Here is a 23,497-nt window from a genome sequence, read left to right on the forward strand (position 1 = left end):
ATTGATTCATATTCTGGTGGTGGCTGTCTAAAACTGCCAGCCATTTTCACTGCATATCAGCTGTCTCTCATGTCTAATGATAAAGCATCATTATTGCATTAGGATTCTCTAGAGAAGCAGAATCAATAGAGTATACATAAATATATATACGTGAGGCTCACCAAATTATGGAGGCTGAAAAGTCCCACAATCTGCCATCTCTAAGATGGAAAACCAGGAAAAGCCAGCGGGATAATTCAATCTAAGTCCAAAGTCTGGGGAGCAGCTGGTGTAAATTAAGGAGTATGAAGGTCTGAGAACCAGGAGCTCCAGTGTCTGATGGCAGGAAAGAAATGGACATCCTAGTTTAAGAAGAGAGAAAATTTGCCCTTCCTTTGCCTTTTTGTACCATTTGGGACCCCGGTGGATTGGATGATGTCAACCCACAATGGTGAGGCTGGATCTCTTTACTCAGTCTACCAAATCGAATGCTAATCTTCTCTAAAAACACCTTCCCAGCCACATCCAGAAAAAATGTTTTACCAGATCTCAGGGCATCCCTTAGTCCATCAAGCCGATGTATAAAATTAAGTATTGCAATTATTTAACCTACCACAGGTGGCCTAATGGGGAGTTTGGAAGGGGGAGGAAGGTAATGGAATGGAGAGGAAGGTAATGTCAGAGACACCTTCGTGATATGATGGCTGATTCCAGTTGTGAAGGTGGGCTAGAAGTTACCCTGGCAGAGAATTGTGGAAGAGCATCAAGCTGGGGAGACAGTATGGAGGGTATGACAGGAGATGAGCCAGAGAAACACACAACTGCCAAGACAGTGTAAGATTGTCAATAAGAAATTTCTTGATCATTTTTAACTGATACGTCATTTGTGAATAAACAATTATATTATATATAATATATGTATATGTACACACATAAACATATATCTTCCACAATTTGCTCATCCATTTTTTTGCTGATGGACATTTGGGTTATTTTACCTTCCAACTATTGTGAATAGTACTACCGTGAACGCCCATGTACCTGAGTTTGTTTGAGTTTGAGTACCTGCTTCATTTCTCTTGGGTCTGTACCTAGCAGTGAAATTATTGAATCATACAGTAATTCTAGGTTTAATTTTTTGAGGAATTGCCAACTGTTATCCACAGTGGTACCACTTTACATCCTCATAAGCAATGTGTAACGGTTCCAGTCTCTCCACATTCTTACTAACATTTGCTATCTATCTATCTATCTATCTATCTATCTATCTATCTACTTACTTACCTATCATCTATTGCCATCCTAGAGCGTGTGAAGCGGTACATCATTGTGTTTTGGATTTGCATTTCCTTAATGTATGTCCTAATTTCTAATGGCTGCAGAATATTCCCTTTTAAGGATGTCACAAAAATCTACCTCATCAATTCTCTACTGGTAAACATTGAGTCCTTCCCGTCTTTATGCACCATGTGCCTCCTTTTTCAATGCTAATTTATACTCCACCAGCAATATATGCCAGTGTTTGTTTCTAGAACCTTCAACCTTGGGGCTTGTCATTAAAAAATACCATTGCTAGCATCTTGTTATTGTTTTAAGTTAGCATTTCTTTGATTACTAGCAAGGTTGAATATTTTTTGAGCATTTAATTATTTCTTTTGTGCATTGCCCGTTTAGGTCCTATGTTCTATTTTTTTTCTATTTGGATTGTAAATTTGTCTAAATTTCTCTGACAGTCCTTTACACAAGGGTAATAACCTAACATGCCCTACATCTTATTAAAAATATAATATATTTTGGGGTGCCTGCGTGGCTCCGTCAGTTAAGCATCCGACTTCAGCTCAGGTCATGATAACACGGTTTGTGAGTTAGAGCCCTGCGTTGAGCTCTGTGCTGACAGCTCAGAGCCTGGAGTCTGCTTCAGATTCTGTGTCTACCTCTCTCTCTGCCCCTCCCCCGCTCATGCTCTGTCTCTCAAAAATAAATAAATGTTAAAATTAAAAAAATATATATATCATATTTCCAGTTTGTCATTCGCAATTGAATTTCGCACATAGATCCATGGTATGGTTTGCCACCGTAGGATCTGTAATACCAAACTCCTGGGATTTCTCAGAGGGAATGAGATAAATGTTGAGCAATTAGGCCTCAGATCTCTCATCTGTGAAATGAAAAGTTTGAACTAGGGAATTGCTATGTATTGCCAACTGGATCCAACAATACATTAAAAGAATTATTCACCACCATCAAGTGGGATTGATACCTGGGATGCAGCGCTGGTTCAATATCTGCAAATCAATCAATGCGATATATCACATCAATAAAAGAAAAAACAAGAACCACATGGTCCTCTCAATAGATGCAGAGAACGCGTGTGACAAAATACAGCATACTTTCTTGATAAAAACCCTCAAGAAAGTAGGGATAGAAGAATCATACCTCAAGATTATAAAAGCCATATTGAAACACCCAACACTAATGTCATCCTCAATGGGGAAAAACTGAGAGCTTTCCTCCCAAGGTCAGGAACATGGCAGGGATATCCACTCTCACCACTGTTATTCAACATAATATTGGAAGTCCTACCCTCAGCAATCAGACAACACAAAGAAATAAAAGGCATCCAAATTGGCAAGGAGGAAGTCAAACTTTCACTCTTTGCAGATGACATGATACTGTATATGGAAAACCCAAAAGAGTCCACCAAAAAACTGCTAGAACTGATTCATGAATTCAGCAAAGTCACAGGATATAAAATCAACGCACAGAAATTGGCTGCATTTCTGTTCACCAATAATGAAGCAGCAGAAAGAGAAATCAAGGAATCGGTCGCATTTACAATTGCACTAAAACCCATAAAATACCTAGAAATAAATCTAACCAAAGAGGTGAAAATTCTACACAATGAAAACTATAGGAAAGCTTATTAAAGAAATTGAAGAAGACACAGAAAAATAGAAAAATATTCCATGCTCATGGATCGGAAGAACAAATATTGTTAAAATGTCGATACTACCCAAAGCCATCTACATATTCAATGCAATCCCTATCAAAGTAACACCAACATTCTTTACAGAACTGGAACAAACAAACCTAAAATTTGTATGGAACCAGAAAAGACCCCGAATAGCCAAAGCAATCCTGAAAAAGAAAACCAAAGCTGGAGGCATCACAGTTCCAGACTTCAGGATGTATTACAAAGCTGTAATCACCAAGACAGTATGGTACTGACTGGCACAAAAACAGACACTCAGATCAATGGAACAGAATAGAGAACCCAAAAATGGATGCACAAACATATGGCCCACTAATCTTTCACATGCAGGAAAGAATATCCAGTAGAATAAAGACAGTCTCTTCAGCAAGTGGTGCTGGGAAAACTGGACAGTGACACGTAGAAGATTGAACCTAGAATACTTTCTTACATCATACACAAAAGTAAACTCAAAATGGATGAAACATCTAAACATAAGACAGGAAGCCAACAAAATCCTCGAGGAGAAAGCAGGCAAAAACCTCTTTGACCTTGGCTGCAGCAATTTACTCAACACATCTCTGGAGGCGAGGTAAACAAAAGCAAAAATGAACTATTGGGACCTCATCAAGATAATAGCTTCTGCATGGTGAAAGAAACAATCAGAAAAACTAAAAGACAACCAGCATAATGGAAGAAGATATTTGCAAATGACATATCAGATAAAGGGTTAGTATCCAAAATCAATAAAGAACTTCTCAAACTCAACACCCAAAAAATGAATAATCCAGTGAAGAAATGGGCAAAAGACATGAATAGACACTTCTCCAAAGAAGACATCCAGATGTCTAACAGACACATGAAAAAATTCTCAACATCACTCATCATCAGGGAAATATAAATCAAAACCACAGTGAGATACCACCTCATACCAGTCAGAATGGCTAAAATTAACAACTCAGGCAACAACACATGTTGGCTAGGAGGCGGAGAAAGAGGAACTCTTTTGCCTTGCTGGTGGGAATGCAAAGTGGTGCAGCCACTATTGAAAAAAAGTAAGGAGTTTCCTCAAAAAATTCAAAATAGAACTATCCTAGGGGCGCCTGGGTGGCTCAGTCGGTTGAACGTCCGACTTTGGCTCAGGTCATGATCTCGCGGCTTGCAAGTTCAAGCCCCGCGTCGGGCTCTGTGCTGACATCTCGGAGCCTGGAGCCTGTTTCGGATTCTGTGTCTCCCTCTCACTCTGCCCCTAACCCACTCTCACTCTGTCTCTGTCTCTCTCAAAAATAAATAAACATTAAAAAAAATTAAAAAAAAAAATAGAACTACCCTATAACCCAGCAATTGCACTACTAGGTATCTATCCAAAGGATACAGGTGTGCTCTTTTGAAGAGGCACATGCACCCCAATGTTTATAGCAGCTCTATCAACAATAGCCAAAGTATGGAAAGAGCCCAGATGTCCATCGATAGATGAATGGATAAAGAAGATGTGGTATATATATACAATGGAGTATTACTTGGCAATCAAAAAGAATGAAATCTTGCCATTTGCAACAACATGGATGGAACTAGAGTGAATAATGCTAAGCAGAATTAGTCAGAGAAAGGTAAATATCACATGATTTCCCTCATATGAGAAATTTAAGATAGAAAACAGATGAACATAAGGAAAGGGAAGCAAAAATAATATAAAAACAGGGAGGGGGGCAACACATAAGAGACTCTAAAAATAGAGAACAAACTGAGGGTTGCTGGAGGGGTTGTGGGTGGGAGGCTGTGGTAAATGGGCAAGGGACGTTAAGGAAGACACTTGTTGGGATGAGTACTGGGTGGTATATGTATGGGATGAATCACTGGATTCTATTCCTGAAAGCATTATTACACTGTATGCTAACTAACTTGGATGTAAAATTAAAAAGAGAAAATAAAAAAAGAAAATTACTGTTTATTTCCAGATTTGCAATTTTGTGATTTTATATGAACATGTGATTTTACATGTTCAATATAAATGGTTATTTCAACTTCATATTTATATTGATATGCAATTATAATAACTGTAAATATAATCACTCCATAAGCTGCTTTTATATATCTTGAGAATCTTGAACAGAGGCTGTAAGTATACACACACATACATATTTATATATGTATAAAATAACATTCTCTCAGGTCACGAAAATAAAAAATCTCATATATAATTTGTGTTGTACTAAATGAGTTGTTAATAATTCTCCTTTTAAGGAATATTTAATTTTGCATCGTTGAGGCCACTATAAATTACGGCTTTTTTTTTATGTTAAATAGATATTTGACGGAGTTAATACTACATATTCTAACTTTAAGAGCAACTTTGTGAAGAGACTGTCGGCAGAGGTTCCCGTTGCCAGTAGCCCAATTACCACCAGATGGCGGCAAAGCCAAACCAGGGATCTGGCAGTTGATTCCTTTGAGGAAGAGCGTTCAACCACTTACCTCCCAGAAGCTTCTGGATCCGTGCTGAAGATAACTCCTGAAAAAGAGACCTTGATTCTAGGTGAGGTAATAGAAATTCCACAGGCCATTTAAAAAATGTCAATGAAATAGAATTCCTCAAAGAATCTCTGTAGCATAGAACTATCTAGTATCACATTTAGTCAACTGCTTTCCTTTTCTTCCTTCCTTTGAATAAGAAATTTCCAAGGTGGTGGGGAAGGGGCAGGAAAGGAAACAAGAACAAAAGACAGTATGTTGTATTTTAGATGCATTTCTGAGATTTACATTGGTATATGATTCCTTTTGTAAAGATTACATATGTAAGATTTTTCAGTGGTCCTTATTAGCTCCTCTGTTGAACAAGTGATATGAACAAAAATATACTTAGTTTTACAGGATGACTTGGCAAGGTTTTCTATGCAGTTAAAAATCTGGTAAAGGGCTTTCTCAATCTTGAGAAGAGAACAGATATGAATAATAATGATGCAAATAACACTGACTTTGCTATCACTTTCACTTAGAAAGTATTTCACTACTGTCATCTCAAAATACCCTTACAGCATCTTTCTATAACAGAGAGATGGAGACGCAAAGTGATTTGCTCATGATCATAGAGTGGATGCCAATGTTGGGAAAGCAAGCATCCCATAGTGATTTCCTGGCAGAATGATCATAGCTTGGGCAAACCAGATACCTTTGCTCCATCACTTTAACCCATGGAACTGTTTGTATCTATTCTTCAGATGTGCAAGTATGTTCTTTCCATTCAGAGATAAAGCATTTATGCTGCTGCTGCAGTTGCAATCAGGTCTTTAATCTTGGCATTTCTTACAGAGGCCACTGAGGCAGTGCTCACTTATGACCCTGGCATTCTCGACAAGGCCAATCTTTCCTCTTTTACCCCATCTTCCGTGGTTTTTAGAGAGGTGTGGTCCTGTGCTTTCACATTCTGTTGTGAAAGACACCATGGGTTGACTTCCAACCAAAGTGATTATCTTGTTTTGAAGAACAAATTAAAAACTAAATGTTTTTCTTGCAGGGTCCTACAAAGAACCACTGAAGACCCCCGTCAAAGGGAATTTTGAAACAAATAACTCAGCTCTCCATTTTTGCAAGGCACCTCATGCACTGGGCAGAGGCTGGAATGAAAATGTTGCCTCAAAAGGCCAGGTGGGTAAAGACAAAAAACTGAAGATCTCATATCCTGACAGGCTCAGACAATTGAGTCCCAAATGTGAAGAAAGAGCTGGCTTAGCTGCTCTTACACGTCAGTAAGAAAATGATGGGTTCCTGATAGAAAAAATAAGTGAGTTAAGGACATGAATAAGGGCACTTTGTAAAAGAAATATAATACAAGTTTAGTTAGTCTCAATCAAAAAAGTGAAAATGAGACAGCAAAAAGGTAAAGATTAAGATGACAGGATACTATGTAGAGAAAACCCTAAGGGGTCTACCAAAAAACTAATAGAACTGATAAATTAATTAAATAAAGTTACAGGATATCGAATAGGTATACAGAAATCCAGTGCATTTCTATTCACTAATAATGAAGCAGCAGAAAGAGAAATTAAGAAAACAATCCCATTTACAAATGCACCAAAAACAGTAAAACAGATACCTAGGAATAAACTTAACCAAAGAGGTAAAAGGCCTGTACTCCAAAAACTATAAAACACTGATGAAAGAAATTGAAGAGGACACAAATAAAAAGATATGCCATGCTCATGGATTGGAAGAAGAAATATTGTTAAAATGCCCATACTACTTAAAGCAATCTCCAGTTTTAATGCAATTCCATTCAAAAGATCAACAGCATTTCTCACAGAATCAGAATAAACAATCCTAAAATTTGTATAGAACCACAAAAGACCCTGAATGGCCAGAGAAAACATGAAAAAGAATAAAACTGGAGGTATCACAATCCCAGATATCAAGATATACTATAAAGCTGTAAAAATCAAAACAGTAGGGTACTGGCACAGTACAGACACATACATCAATAAAACAGAATAGAGTCCAGGAATAAACCCACAATTGTATGGTCAATTAATCTCCAACAAAGGAGGCAAGAATATGCACTGGGAAAAAGAAAGCCCCTTCAACAAATGGTGTTGGGAAAACTGGACAGCTACATGCAAAAGACTGAAACTGGACCACTTTCTTACACCATACACAAAAATATACTCAAAATGAATTAAAGACCTAAATGTGGTTCCTGAAGCCATAAAATTTCTAGAAGAAAACATAGACAGTAATCTCTTTGACATCAGCTGTAGAAACATTTTTTTTAAAGATATGTCTTCTCTGACAAGGGAAACAAAAGCGAAGTTAAGTGATTGGGACTACACCAAAATAAAAAGCTTTTGCACAGTGAAGGAAACCATCAAAAGCCATCAAATGGGAGAAGAAATTTGCAATATCCAATAAAGTACTAGTATCCAAAATATATAAAGAACTTATACGACTCAACACCAAAAAATCAATCCAATTAAATGAGAAGATATGAACAGATATTTTTCCAAAGAAGTCCTACAGATGCCCAAAAGACACATGAAAGCATGCTCAACGCTACTCATCATCAGGAAACACAACTTAAAATGACAGTGAGATATCTCTTCACACCTGTCAGAATGGCTAAAATCAAGACAAGAAATAACAAGTCTTGGTGAGGATGTGGAGAAAAAGGGATCCCTGTGCCCTGTTAGCGGGAACGCACACTGGTGCAGCATTGTGGAAAACAGCATGGACATTCTTCAAAAAATTAAAAATAGAATTACCAGGGGTGCCTGGGTGGCTCAGTTGGGTAAGCATCTGGCTCTTGCTTTCGGCTCAGGTCATGGTCTCACAGTTTATGAGTTCGAGCCTCACATCGGGCTCTGTGCTGATGGTGAAGAGTCTGCTTGGGATTCTCTCTCTCCCTCTCTCTCTGCCCCTCCCCTGCTTGTGCCCTCTCTCTCAAAATTAAAAAAAAAAATAGAATTACCATATGATCCAGTAATTCCACTACTAGGTATTTACCCAAAGAAAACAAAAACACTAATTCAAAAATATATATGCATCACAATGTGTATGGGAGCATTATTTACAATAGCCAAGATATGAAAGAACTCAAGGATCCATCAATAGATGAATAGATAAAGAAGATGTGGTATATATATATATATATATATACACACACACACACATATCTATATGTACGTACATATAGATATGTATATATACATATGTGTGTATATATATATATACATATGTGTGTATATATATACACACAAATGAATAAATAAATAAATAAATAAAATATATATACATATACATACAATGGAATATTACTCAGCTGTAAAAAGAATGACATTTTGGGGCACCTGGGTGGCTCAGTTGGTTAAGCATCTGACTCTTGATCTCAGCTCGGATCATGATCTCACTGTTCATGAGTTTGAGGCCCACGTTGGGCTCTGCACTGACAGCCGGAGCCTGCTTGGGATTCTGTCTCTCTCTCTCTCTCTGCTGCTCTCCCACTCTCTTGTGCTCTCTTTCTCAAAATAAAGAAATAAACTTAAAAAAAAATGTCATTTTGCCATTTGAAACAACAGAGATGTAGCACAAAAGTATAATGCTAAGTGAAGTAAGTCAGAGAAAGGGAAATACCATATGATTTCAGTCATATGTGGAATTTAAGAAACAAATGAACAAAGGAAAAAGTGACAAACCAAGAAACAGATTCTTAACTACAGAGAACAAACTGATGGTTACCAGAGGGAGGTGGGTGGGGGGCATGGTTGTGATAGGTGATGGGGATTGGATTAAGAGTACGTTTATCATGACGAGCACTGTGTAATGTATAGAATTGTTGGATCATTATATTGTACATCTGAAACTCTTATATGTACGTTAATTATACTTATATTACAAAAATAAACATTAACAAAGGTAAAGATTAAAAATATAATAAAATTACACATATTATGGTATGTTTCCCCTCAGCCAAAAGATCTCTTGTACAATCATTTCCAACTATTCTGTGACTTGGTCTGGCATCTGGGGTCACTCAGGATACATTCTATTCTTCCTCTACAAGATGGTCTTTTAAATATTTCCCTTAAGTCCTTTTTACTGTTTTTTTTTTTTTTTTGTTTCTTGACTAAGTTAATTTCATTCTTTTAAGTATCTTATTTATTATGTGTTTTTAAATGTTTATTTATTTGTTTTGAGAGAGCGAGAGAATGTGCGAGCAGGGAAGGGGCAGAGAGAGGAGACAAAGAATCCCAAGCTGGTTCTGTGCCATTAGCTCAGGGCCTGACATGGGGCTCAAAGTCACGCATTGTGAGATCATGACCTGAGCTGAAACCAAGAGTTGGACACTTAAACCGATTGAGCCACCCAGGAGCCCCTTTATTATGGTTTTAAGATCTTTGAGGAATCTGACCCAAATCTTAGGGCACATGAAATATCAATAGCATATTTTTGAGTGTATCAAATCCAACGAAGAGCTTCTGAAGGAATAAAGGTTTAATTTAGAAAGCGTTACACTAGGAACGTCATAAATTCTTAATTTAGGCAGTTTCTCATTTAGTATGTGCTTTCAGTGTTTGGCATATATATCTTGCTAGAGGAACAATATCGTGAATGTAAAATTTAATTATTTGAAATAACATGCAAAGTGAAAACAAATATCTTAGAGCAGGTCTTTTGCTGAGTGCTCTACTGTTGGTTAAGGGTTTGGAAGTGCAGAAGGTTAGAGAGTTCTGAGTCAATGGGGAAATGTTGACTTTACATCCAGGCCAGGTTATTAGCACCATTGCCTTTCCACACCCTACGTCTTGCCAGTTGGAGTTTGTACTGCCTTGATCTTCAGAACTTCCTTTTACTCTCTCCCTTAGGCTCTATAGTAACTGGTGGCAGTAAGTAGGTGGCTCTGTGCGATCACAATGGTGTTGGCAAACTACCATTGTTACAGCAATTGTAATCCAATCAGAACATTGTCCCAGCATCACTGGAAAACCTGAGAAAGGGATAATGGAAACTGACTATTTTATGTCAAGCATTTGTTTAATGACTGATTAGAAATCAAGCAGCATCAGGAGTAGTGCAGATACAGTGAGGTCTTTCGCATTGACAGTAAATGTGTGTCTTCATGTGGTCCTCAGAAGTCATGTGGGGGTGTTTCTACAACAAGGGCCTGCATAGCTGGGGAGATGTTCAAAATTATGATATATAGTCAGCTCTAGGCCAAATTGTTCATTAAAGTAGTTAATAGATCTTACCTGGGGTAGAGCACCCTTGGGGACATCAAACAGAAGCACACTGTGCCAGGTAATGTCTTGGGCAGCTTTGTGCTGACTATAGATACTGGAGAAGCCAGTCGATTTTAGGAACATTATTTGTTATCAGTAGTTCTCAACTGGAGGTGATTTTGCTCCCCAAGGGACATTTGGCAATGTCTGATTCTTGACTATCACAACCTAGTGAGAGGGTATCTAGTAGATGGAGGCTGGGATACTGCTAAATGTCCTATAAAGGACAGAACAGCCCCCCACAATAATGAATTATCTACTACCAAATGCCAGTGGTGCTGAAAGTGGGAAACCCTGCTTTATACTGAATTGTTCTAATTAGAATACCTAAAAATCCATGATTCATTGACTGACAATGCCTATTATGTGGCATGATATCTGGGCAGAAAACCAAAATCTCAAAATGATGCCTGTGAGAGAGACATCTGTGTGAATTATGGTGATCCCACAATTGTTTTATATGTAAGATTAAATATATTATCATGAAGGAGAAAAAAAGGAATCATCTCTGCTTTAACTGTTTGCTAAAATGTTTCTAGGAAATTTCTGCAAGTACTTTTCTTTATACTTGTAGTAATTTTCTCATCTGTTTTTGACTGAAGTTGGATGTAAGAATGTCGGAAGTGCTTTTTGTATACTGGTCCAAAGAAACAGCAATCCGATTTTTGTGTTCGTGGAAACTGAGGTATGTTATTTAAGATCCCAGTGATTTGGTGTTCCCATTTCTAATAGGTGAAGGTGTTAATGGAAAAAGACCTTTAGGATGATTAGTTCAATCTCAACATATTACAGAGGAGGAAAATTAAGACCCAGAGAAAATCTCAGTAACAGACTGAAAGAGCACCTCCAGGTTAAATGCTGAGAGGCATCTTTTGAAAGAAATCTTTCTTGAAAAAGTAGCCTTAACATACAATCAACTTTATCATCTTGGGGAGGTCTTTCAGTTTCACAACGTACCAGAAATATCATGACATTTCAGTTCTTGCAGGCTTTGATGATCTCACTGGCCTTTTAGTTGGTTGTGGGCTAAAAAGATTTTTAGGCTAGAAGAGTAAAGAAGATTTTATTCTAGCTGAGTAATACCTGCCCTATGGAGTTGTTGGGGAGATTAGAAATAATACATGTAAAATGCTCAGCACTGTATTCACTACATGCTGGTTAGGTAATAAAAAACAGCAATTGTAGTGTTGGTTTTGATAATGTGGAAACTTTGAACTTGCTGGTGAATTACTGGTTTAACACTATGTCATGCATAACATCTGAGATGTGCATATATGTTTCTAAAGAAGTATTTATTTGTTTTCAGAAATGCCTAAACCAGCTATTTTTGACCCAGAAGGTGGCTCAGTGGGTTAGTGGGAAAATGCAGCTCTGTGAGAAATCCCAATGTGTTTGGAAAGGTATGGGGCAAAGATTTTGTTTGTCCTTCTTTCCTACCCTTCTCTCTCCCTGCCTTCTTCATTTCTTTTTTATATTTATTAGACTAATAAACATAATTATAAAATTCAGATAATTCTCTCTCCCTGCCTTCTTCATTTCTTCCTTATTCTTCTTTATCCATTCATCATTTGGTGGACATTTGGGTTCTTGCCACGGTTTGGCTCTTGTTGATAATGTTTACAACTATTTTCTAAGTAATATTTGTAAACTGCTCTTTTTTGAGATTTTAGACTTTATCATAACTTTCTAGCAGAGTAGATAACAACTTAGTTCTCCTGCCTCATTCACCTCCTTCAATCTACTTATATCACACTTCTAAAAAGTAAACAACCCCTCAAACAGTTGAAAATCTGTATATAACTTTTGACTCCCCCCAAACTTAATTGCTAATGGCGTATGGTTGACTGGAGGCCTTAATAATTTGGACAGGTGATTCACACATCTTTTGTATGCCATATGTATTGCATACTATATTCATACAATAAAGTATGCTAGAGAAAAGAATGTTATTAGGAAAGTTATAAGGGAAAGAAAATACATTTATATTACTGTATGGTATTTATAAAAAACAATCAGCATATAAGTGGACCATAGCAGTTCAAACCCATGTTGTTCAAAGGCCAATTGTATTCATTTCAGGTATAAAACATAATAATGTGATATTTGTATATATTGTTAAATGATCACCACAGTAATTCCAGTTAACATTCATCACCATGCATAGTTACAGAATTTTTTTCTTGTGATAAAAACTCTTAAGGTCTACTCTCTTAGTAATTTTCAAATATGTAATCCAGTATTATTAACTGTAATTGCCATGCTCTACATTACATCCCTATGACTCTTATTTTGCAACTGAAAGTTTGTTAAAAAACAACCTGTTTTTTAAAAAACCTTTATTGGCGGTGCTTGAGTGTTTCCAGCAACCTTGCAGTTTTACTCACAACTGTAGCTCTTCATGGCTAACACCAAGGCTGGGAGTACTAATCTACTTCTTGGTTTAGCACTGTGAAGCTCTTACACTTTTATCCAAAGGCATGTGGTCATAGAGACCACAAATTACTTGGGTGGTCTCAACACCTATTCATTTATGTCATTTTTAGTTTGATCACAAGCCAAGTGGTTGTACGGATGAAAAGACAGTGGCCTGTGGCTTATACTTAGTTGGGTCTTTGGATGAGAATTAAAACTGAGCCCAAGATATGACCCTGACCTCAGATATTCACGGGTAAAACTAGCCAGAAATAACTGCATGCTCTGGTACAGAACCAGTGAGACAAAGAGCTGAAATAAATGAACCCACAAATGTTTACTGACAAAAACTCAGAGTAGTGCTTATGTCTATCAGGTAATTGTTGATGTGACAGACAAATGGATATGCAAAAATTACTTTGATTTAAAAATTTTTTTAACATTTATTTATTTTTTCTTTTTTTAAAAAAATTTTTTAAATGTTTATTTATTTTTGAGACAGAGAGAGACAGAGCATGAATGGGGGAGGGTCAGAGAGAGAGGGAGACACAGAATCTGAAACAGGCTCCAGGCTCTGAGCTGCCAGCACAGAGCCCAACGCGGGGCTCGAACTCACGGACAGTGAGATCATGACCTGAGCCGAAGTTGGATGCTTAACTGACTGAGCCACCCAGGTGCCCCAACATTTATTTATTTTTGAGAGACAGAGAGAGACAGAGCATGAGCCGGGGAAGAGCAGAGACAGACACACACATGCGTGCACACACACACACACACACACACACAGAGTCCAAAGCAGGTTACAGGCTCTGAGCTGTCAGCACAGAGACCCATGCAGGTCTCGAACCACGAACTGCAAGATCACGACCTGAGCCGAAGTCTGACACTTAACCAACTGGGCCACCCAGGCACCCCCAAACTACTTTGATTTTAAAAACTCAAGTGACACGGGGGCACCTGGGTGGCTCAGTCGGCTAAGCGCCCGACTTCAACTCAGGTCACGATCTCACAGTTCGTGGGTTCGAGCCCCGTGTCGGGCTCTATGCTGACAGCTCAGAGCCTGGAGCCTGTTTCAGATTCTGTGTCTCCCTCTCTCTCTGACCCTCCCCCGTTCATGCTCTATCTCTCTCTGTCTCAAAAATAAATAAACGTTAAAAAAAAATTTTAAAAACTCAAGTGACAGAATAAATATTCATAGTATGATATAAGGTTTCTGTGTGCTTTCCACAAGGTCTGTTGTCACATTTGGGTCTGGCACTCAGGCTTTTTATTAAAAAATGCCATGAAATGTTTTTTAAATATAATTTATTGTCAAATTGGCTTAGAGACAATACCCAGTGCTCATCCCAAACCATGAAATATTTTTAAAATTTTTGTTTCAATGAATACTGAAGTCTTCCTTTTTTCCCTTTCCTTCTCCTGCAACTTGTAATTCAGTTTTATCAGGAGGACTACTTTCTTTCTTACTCTGTTATCTCTTAATCCCTGCAAGGATAAATATTATGTTCCTGAGATCATAAAGATATGTAGATGTGTTTGTTTCTTGTAGGCTGCAGAGATGGAGTCAGAGATGAATCCTTCCATCTTAAAAGATTCAGTGGTATAAACTATTCCATACTGCAACCAGAGGTGAAATTTCATCTTACTGGTCTTCGAAATGACTATTGTAAGTTATTTTTAGATCATTAATTAAAAAGTAGAAGTGACACATTGTATCCAATGTGGTGGCATGAACTTGAAATTTGATTTTGGAAGAACCTGATGGTCCTTGTGCCTCATGTCCCAAAGCTGTACCATCCAAATACCGTTAATATAGTTTGCCTTTTCCTTGTACAAATTTCATGTTTGGAATGGGTACTGTTGGTGTTGGGAGGGCATGAGCAATATACATATTTTTTACTGTATTAAAATGAACTGAGAAAATAGTGGCCTATTCTTATGCATATATTTTAAACATAGATAAATCCAATCAGTCAACAGCCACATGGGGTCTTCTCGTCATGTGCCTACTTTATAATCTAGTTGGGAAGACAGGACTAACTCACATGGAACTTCTAGCAACATGCCAGTGTAGAATATAAATAATGAATTGTGGGATGAAAGGAGCTAGTTCAGTGATCTTTGGATCTTTGTCTAGAAAGACTTTGTGGAGATAATCACACTTGAGCTGGGTCTTGAAAAATGGGTAGGACTTGGAGGGGTGGAGGAGAGAAGATAGAACATTTTTCAGCAATGTCGTTAGTTGGTAGTTAATGGCAATGAAGAGGATACACTGGGGACTGGTGAACAGGTAGGTAGATGCAAATTTTGTAATCACATAGGTCCCCTCCACCCTCCTCCCCCACTTTTTTTTAGGTTACTATAGTTGTTCTGCATTTTATGTCTACGAACATTGAAAACTCTACTATTGCTATAAATTTTACTCTAAAAGTCCATACATATTTGTATTTTAAATAAAAGAGGGGACAATGGTCTTTATATTTACCCAGTATTTACCAATTCTACTCTTCTCTTTCATTCCTGAAGATCCAAATTTCCATCTCATATGATTTCCCTTCAGCCTGAAAAGCTTCTGTTAGCAATTGTTTCAGATCTGGTTAGTTGGCAAAGGCTTCTCTTATACTCCATTTTATGATATTTTTGCTGCATATAGAATTCTGGGTTGCCAGATTTTTTTCTTTAAGCATTTAAAATATATTATACTGACTTCTGGCCTCCATGGTTTCTGGTGAGAGGTCTAAGGCCATTTGAAACTTTGTTCTCTTGTTTCCAGGACCTGACTCCACTTACACATGTGAGAATCTTTGAATATTATTCCACAGGACCCTGAGGTTTTGTTCATTTCTTTTTTCAATTTCTTTTCCTATATGTTCTTCAGACTGGATAATTTCTGTTGATTTATATTCAAATTCAGTGACTCTTCCCTCTGTCATTTCCATTCTGCTATTGAGTCCATCCAGAAGATTTTTCAGATATTGTATTTTTCAGTTTCAAAATGTCTATTTTATTGTATTTATGGCTTCTATTTTACTTTTATAGTTTCTATTTTTCTATTCCTCTGCTTCTATTTTCTATGTTTTCATTCATTTCAAGTAGGTTTTTCTTTGCCTCATGGAGAATAATCTATTCTATTCTGCTCGTATATTCTATTATAGCTGCTTTAGCATCTTTATCTGATAATTCCTATAACTGTCATTTTAGGTTTCTCATCTATTGATTATATTTTCCTTTTATATATGCCCAGTGATCTTAAATTGTGTCCTGGATATTGTGGATTATATGTGGTATTAACTCTGGGTCCTGCAGAGAATGTTGTCATTTTTGTCTTAGTTAGGTTTATTGGTCTTGCCTTTTGTGGGTGGCCTTTTAAGTCTCAGATCAGTTTCTTCAGCCTTGATTATGATGGTTTGGGTCTATCCCTTACATATAGGGATCAGAATCCAGGCTGAGACCTAAATGGAGGCTTCAAATCTCAGTTCAGCTCTAAAAGTCTTTGCTAAGCTGATTTGAGTTTTCTCTGTCCTGACACAAATTCTGGGATAGGCTGAGATGTGTGTGGGTTCCTACTTTCACCATTAGAGGGTACCTTTCTGTGTCTCTCTCCCCTCTAGGACTTTCTCTACACACTTTGGCCACTTCAGGCTTCTTTCCCTGGCTCCTCTAACCAGAGATACAGTGATTTTTCTATTGGAGTTTGGGCTGCTGGTGCTACTCCATGACTGGGGCCCATCCTCTGGCAAAACCACGTGAGAAAAAAAGTGAGAAACTCACCCCTCAGCAGGTTGCTTCTTCAAGTTTTGACTCCCTTACTTAGTTTCACTGCTTTTGCTTATTATCCAGTTCTCAATGGGTTTTTTTTTAAATTTTGTTCAGAGTTTATGGTTGTCATCATTGGGAGAGGTAGGTTATAGGTGGCTTAGGTCACTATAGTGAAACTGGCGTGCTTCACAGTTTTGTACTGATATGTATCAATCAGGATAAGAGTTTTTGTCTTATAAGAAATAAGATAGGGTCATATGTCAACTACTTCAATTAAAAATAAATAAGGTAGGATACATTAAAATTTTTTAATGTTTATTTATTTTTTGAGAGAGAGAGAGAGAGACAGCATGAGCAGGGAAGGGAGCAGAGAGAGAGGGAGACACAGAATCTGAAGCAGGCTCCAGGCTCTGACCTGTCAGCACAGAGCCTGACATGGGACTTGAACCCATGAACCACGAGATCATGACCTGAGCCGAAGTTGGAGGCTTAACTGACTAAACCACACAGGCACCCCTTGGTAGGATACATTTTAGAATGTGGTCATACAAATATGGTTTCTTTTGGCAGTTAAAGAGTTCTTAGAGTATAAGCTGGAGAATGCTGCTAGGAACTTTCAGGTATCATATATAAGTCAGTGACCATTTCTTCTAGATATACGTAGTTGGGTGGTATTTTGGTTAGAAATGATGGTGGCATCTATCATATGGATATTGTAGGTTCAAGGATGTCTCCATAAGAGTTATGTGCCTTCCCCTTATGTTTATTGCAATATTATTTACAATAACCAAATTATGGAAGCAGCCCAAGTGTCCATCAATAGATGATGGATAAAAAGATGTGACACACACACACACACACACACACACACACATACATATATATATATATATATATATATATATATATATATATACATATCTATATACATATGATGAAATATTATTTAGCCATAAAAAAGAATGATATCTTGCCATTTACAACAGCATGGATGGATATAATTTTTTTTTTGATGGATATAACTTTAAGTGAAATAAGTCAGTCAGAGAAAGACAAATACCATATGATTTCACTCATATGTGGAATTTAAGAAACAAAACAGATGAACAAAAGAAAAAAGAGACAAAGCAAAACCAGACTTTTAACTATAGAGAAGAAACTGATCATTACCAGAGGGGAGGTGGGTTGGGGGGTGGGTGAAATAGGTGAAGGTGGTTAAGAGTACACTTACTGAGGCGCCTGTGTGGCTCAATCAGTTAAGCGTCCAACTTTGGTTCAGGTTGTGATCTCATGGCTTTTGAGTTTGAGCCCCGCGTTGTGCTATGTGCTGCTAGCTCAGAGCCTGGAGCCTGCTTCAGATACTGTGTCTCCCTCTCTCTCTGCCTCTCCTCTGCCCATGCTCTGTCTCTGTCTCTCTCTCAAAAAATAAATTAACATTAAAAAAAAAGAGTACGCTTACTGTTATGAGTACTGAGTAATGTGTAGAAAGGTTGAATCACTATATTGTACACCTGAAACTAATATAACACTGTATGTTAACTACATTAGAATTAAAACAAAAACAAAAACAGAACGAAGGGCCAGATAATTTCAATGAAAAAAATTTGTGGACTTTTAATTTTTAGTGATTTGTTAGAGAAGGTACATGGGTGGTAATAATGGTAGATGAAACTTGGAAGTTCTCTAAATGACTCTAAATAAATATATTTGATGTAAATAGTAAGCATTATTACTTCTTTGTGAATCTTGACACAAAGTTGTAGTTTTTATTTTTGAACATCTAATGATCTGCTTGCATGGGTGATTCTATTTTCCAACTGACTATGGGAAAGGTATTAAATTTGTTCATCTACCTATAAAAAAGTTGTTTATTTGAAAATTACTTTTATTTGGTTGAATAATTACCCTAATATGAACATCTTTTCTTGTAGATCTCAATATTCTAGATTGGAATTTTCAAAATCTTGTTGCTATAGCCCTTGGATCCTCTGTGTACATCTGGAATGGGGAAAGCCACAATAAGATTGAAAATATAGACTTCACTCTCAATTGTAACTATGTATCTTCTGTGTCCTGGATAAAAGAGGGAAACTGCCTGGCAGTTGGCACCAGCGAGGGAGAAGTACAAGTAATGGATGGTTTTTTTCTCCAAATGTGCTCTGTGTAATTGCTAGATGTCTAAAATTGACATTTAATAGTAAGTTAATACACAAGAGAAATTATATTAGTTGTGTCATTTGAAACTATGGAGAGTGAGTTGCCTAGGTGGCTCAGTTGGCTAAGTATTGGACTCTTGATTTTGGCTCAAGTCATGATCTCATGGCTCATGAGATTGAGCCCCACGTGGGGCTCTCTGCTGACAGCACGGAGCCTGTTTGGGATTCTCTCTCTCTCTGCCCATCCCTCACACACACACACACACACACACACACACACAGACACACAGACACACACTCTTTCTCTCTCAAAATAAATGCAAAACAACAAACTACGGAGAGTGAGAGTATACACCATTCTGATTCTTTTCCGAATGTCATTTAATGAGGACTTAAGGATACTCTAGATCATGACCTGAACTGTAATCAACAGTCAGATGCTTAACCACCCAGGCAACTCTATATTTACCTTTTTTAAAGTCTTTTCTCTGTTTTTTTCAAATTAAAGTTGGGTTTGTAGACACCCCAGTGTTACGACTTTGGAGAGATGAAGATAACCTTCAGCTTTTCTTTTCCACCTCAAGCCATGATCAGGAGTAGAGTTACTTAAAATAAATGAATTTTTTCTCTGATAGCCTCTCTGAAGTGCGAATTTACCAGTTTTAATCTATTTACTTTCTCATGTATTATTATTATTATTAGCAATAGTGTAAACAATATTGCTCATGTGTTCAATGACTTTGGAGGGCCATAGATGGCACTCGCTACTTTCTCACCTCTGCGGTGATATTGGATGCTATGAAGGGTATGTCATGATTTCTTCTTATAACAAAGTTCTCTTTCTCATATGGGTCAGAATATCATTTATAGTGTCAGAAAAGGAGTTTCTTAGCCTGTCGGTGGATTTCCAGATATGAAATTCCCACAATTTAGAAGAAACTATAAGTATGAAAGCCATTTTCAACATGTGGCTTCCCACTGAATTCACCTGGGGAAGTTTAAAATAAATACCATATCCACAGACTCTACCTCCCTCATTAAATCAGAATGGCTAGCATCCATAGCATGCTCCCTAGGTGATGGAATATACAGGCAGTGTGGAGAAATGCTGCCCAACGTTAAAGGTGCTCACTGAGCTTTCCTTTAGTACAAGGACTGGCTATATCAACATTAATTGGCTGTCAGGCCTTTGAGAATATAGTGGGCTGTGAAAATTTTAATGCTATATACTCTCCTTGTTAATTTTTTTAATTAATTTTTTTTTAAGCTATGGGATGTGGTAACTAAAAAGCGGCTGAGAAATATGCTTGGTCATTTGTCAGTGGTTGGGGCTTTGAGCTGGAATCACTATATTCTTAGCAGGTAAGAAGCATCTTATTGCAACCAATTAGATTTATATCATCAAAGGATTATGGGGGCTGAGTGAACAGAACTATAATATTTGAAACCAAAACCAAAACAAACCAAAACAAAATAGGCTATTAGTTAGCAGTTATGATTCTACCCTCTCAGATATTCTGATCTTCTGGTGATGTTAGTGGTCCAGTGGCCACAGGTACCATGGTGGCTATGCACCTACGCCATATGCTAGTACTGGAAAGTGAGGCTCAGGATTCAGTAAATTGTTCAGACAAAATGTAAAACTGTTTAAGCAAAAAGTTTCTCTGTACCAAGTAATACCTACTAGAGGGATATTTTGTTGAAATCAAGTATTTATTCCTATCAGGATCAAGACTTTGGAATATGTTAAGCTTTCTGAGGTACATTTCCAATTCATAGACCCACAGACGTCAGAACTGGATGGAACCTCATAGAGTAGCCAGTTGTGTGGTTCTCAAACTTGAGCATGCATCAGCACTACCTGAAGGGCTCCTTAAAGCACAGATTGCTGGCCTCGGGGAATTTGATACAGTAGAGCTGAAGGTGCACTGATAATTTGCATTTCTAATTTTCAAAGACATGCTGATGCTTTATCATTTTTGAGAACTACTGGTTTAGTCGGACTACTTTTTAACCAGAAAAGTTAGGTGACTTGTCCCAGTGATCCTAAATCATTGATCTGAATACATATTGCTTTTAATAACTGCCATTCATCTTTATACTGTAGCTTTTTTTAAATGTTTATTTATTTTTGAGAGGAGGGTGGTGGTAGGGAGGGGTAGAGAGAGAGGGAGACAGAAGATCCAAAGTGGGCTCTGTGCTGATAGCAGAGAGCCCAATGCTGGGCTCAAACTCACGAATCGTGAGCCAAAAGTCAGATGCTTAACCGACTGAGCCAGCCAAGTGCCCCTATACGGTAGTTCTTAAGATAGGTTTAAATTAAATAAATTCCAAAGCCTTTTTATAATTTCTTTAAGTGGCTAAGATATAAATTTGAGATTTTAATACCTTGTGATTATAAGCCCAACCTAAAAACACTTAAAATACCATATAAAGGGCTAATCATTTACTGTGAGAGATTGTAGTGAGGTCAGTTCTATATTTGAATTCCTTTCATGGGCTGCATTGTTTAAGTTTAATTTTATTATCCATGAGGAAAATGAACAGATCCTTTTCTTATAATGATAGCAATGAACATTTTTGGAGTACTGTGTGCCAGGCATTGTGCTATACTGTTTATGTGTGTAATTTTGTCTTAATCCCTGCAACAACGCTATAAAGTGTTTTCTAATCCACCTCCCCCCACCCCCAACCTTTTCTTAATGAAGAGACTAAGACACTAGCCTGAGGTCACATGGTTAGTAAAGGGGGCAGAGTCAGGCTTTGAACCCAGGTTGTCTGGCCACAGAGCCCATATTGTTCATCAGAATGCTATTCAGTGTGGTGCCTGAATGGTTTTTAAATATGATACTGGATTTTGAGAAATTTCAGAAATAATTGAAGGTAGTTATTTACTTGCTCCTTGGGGAAAATTAAACTCATTCAGAAAGAGTTCATTAACTTTGATAGAGTGATAGGATCTTTACCATTATTTGGATCCAAATCACTAAGACTGAGTAGACATTATCCACTGATTTTGAATCACATTGCAGTTTTTCTGTGACATTCAGATAGTTTTATACCCTTTTAAGATATTAGTAGCATTAACAAAACTAATAATGGATTTGTAGCTTAAGAGAAAAAGGACATAATACATTTCTATGTCTGACATTTTACTATAAATATATAAATATATTTACTAAAATATATTTAGTATATACACTCAAACTATTTCATTGGGATAATAGGAAATATTCTGAGTTCCAGGAAAGTACTATTTCCTAGGTTCGGTACAAAGACTCCTTCCTGAAAAAATAGGTAATCTTTTAAATTTATCTTTTCTATAGCTGCCTGCATCATAGTAAAGCCGTTAGAAATATCTATCAAAGGATATCCTCTCAATACCCAGATTTGAAAGTCTGCCCCACAAATTTTTTTCACTTGTGAAAACAATAACCCAGGCAGAATCCTCTATCATGACTAATACAAAGAATGTTCAAAACCTGTGTTGTGAATCTGTCCTGAGGGGTCTCTTGGTAGTGTGGACTATGCTTTCCTTCATGTTTTCAAATGCTTGTTAGCAATAGGGCTCAAGTTTTCTGCCAGAAACCTACCCCTTTACCTCCGTGCAGTGGGTCGAGGCTGGGCCGTGTTTATCATCACGACGTTCGGGTAGCCCAGCATCACGTTGGAACACTTCACCACCAACAAGCTGTGTGTGCTCTGAAGTGGTCGCCTGACAGTAGGCTGCTTTCCAGTGGCTGTAGTGACGGACTGCTGACTATATGGCCCGGTGACCTGAGTGCAAAAGCACAGGTTCAACCACTGAAAGTCATACCCCAACCTACAGCAGTCAAGGTAAGAGCATCAATCACTTTCCAAGTTGCTCTTTACGAAGAGATCACTGAGTATCCTTTGCACCTGAGAACAAAGCCATTAAGCCAATGTTTTGAGATTTTCTTCGCCCAGAATTTGTTTTGGATTTTGCCATCACTCTCCTCAAAGACAATCCTATTTATACTTCCCATGCATCAGGTTTTGTGGTTTGTAAGTGACCGAAACCAGAGTTAATCTTGAGCTTCAGCAAAAAAGTAAATATATTTTCTCTTACAACTGAAGAGTCCGGGATACATACAGCTGTTTCAAATATTGTCTGGATCTAGGGCCTTAAATAATGTCGTTAGAGTTCTGTCTCCTTGGCTGTTGGCTCTGCCTGTCTCTGTTTCAATTCATTCTTTATTCAGAGTCCATTCTGTGGGCAAGATGGCTCTTATCAGCTTTAAATTCAGATTCTCCCAGATGGGAACTGGTGAAGAAACTACCGTTCCCTGTAACTCTGGTAGAAAAGTACCAGGCAGGACTCTGATATGAACTTGGACACATTCTCATCTCCCAACAGATAATTGTGGCCAGAGAGATGGGTACACTGACTGGTGAGGCCTGAGTCATGAGCTCACACCCATGAAAGGAAACCC

At 37.6% G+C, this 23,497-nt stretch overlaps 1 protein-coding gene across 2 annotated transcripts in view; it reads left to right on the top strand.

Annotated features, from left to right (window-relative positions):
* The window catches only part of CDC20B (cell division cycle 20B), a 48,537-nt gene that overhangs the window by 17,415 nt on the left and 7,625 nt on the right, over positions 1-23,497 (top strand). For both annotated transcript variants that reach the window (XM_019414246.2, XM_019414245.2), the window contains exons 3-9: positions 5,258-5,486; positions 6,465-6,595; positions 12,023-12,116; positions 14,678-14,794; positions 18,819-19,015; positions 20,311-20,405; positions 22,655-22,880. In XM_019414246.2, the coding sequence (XP_019269791.2) occupies positions 5,258-5,486; positions 6,465-6,595; positions 12,023-12,116; positions 14,678-14,794; positions 18,819-19,015; positions 20,311-20,405; positions 22,655-22,880 (1,089 nt within the window). The remainder of the gene's footprint in view (positions 1-5,257; positions 5,487-6,464; positions 6,596-12,022; positions 12,117-14,677; positions 14,795-18,818; positions 19,016-20,310; positions 20,406-22,654; positions 22,881-23,497) is intronic.

Source organism: Panthera pardus, unplaced genomic scaffold (assembly GCF_024362965.1).
Source record: "Panthera pardus isolate Hobbes unplaced genomic scaffold, ASM2436296v1 HiC_scaffold_2, whole genome shotgun sequence".
Taxonomy (NCBI): Eukaryota; Metazoa; Chordata; class Mammalia; order Carnivora; family Felidae; genus Panthera; species Panthera pardus.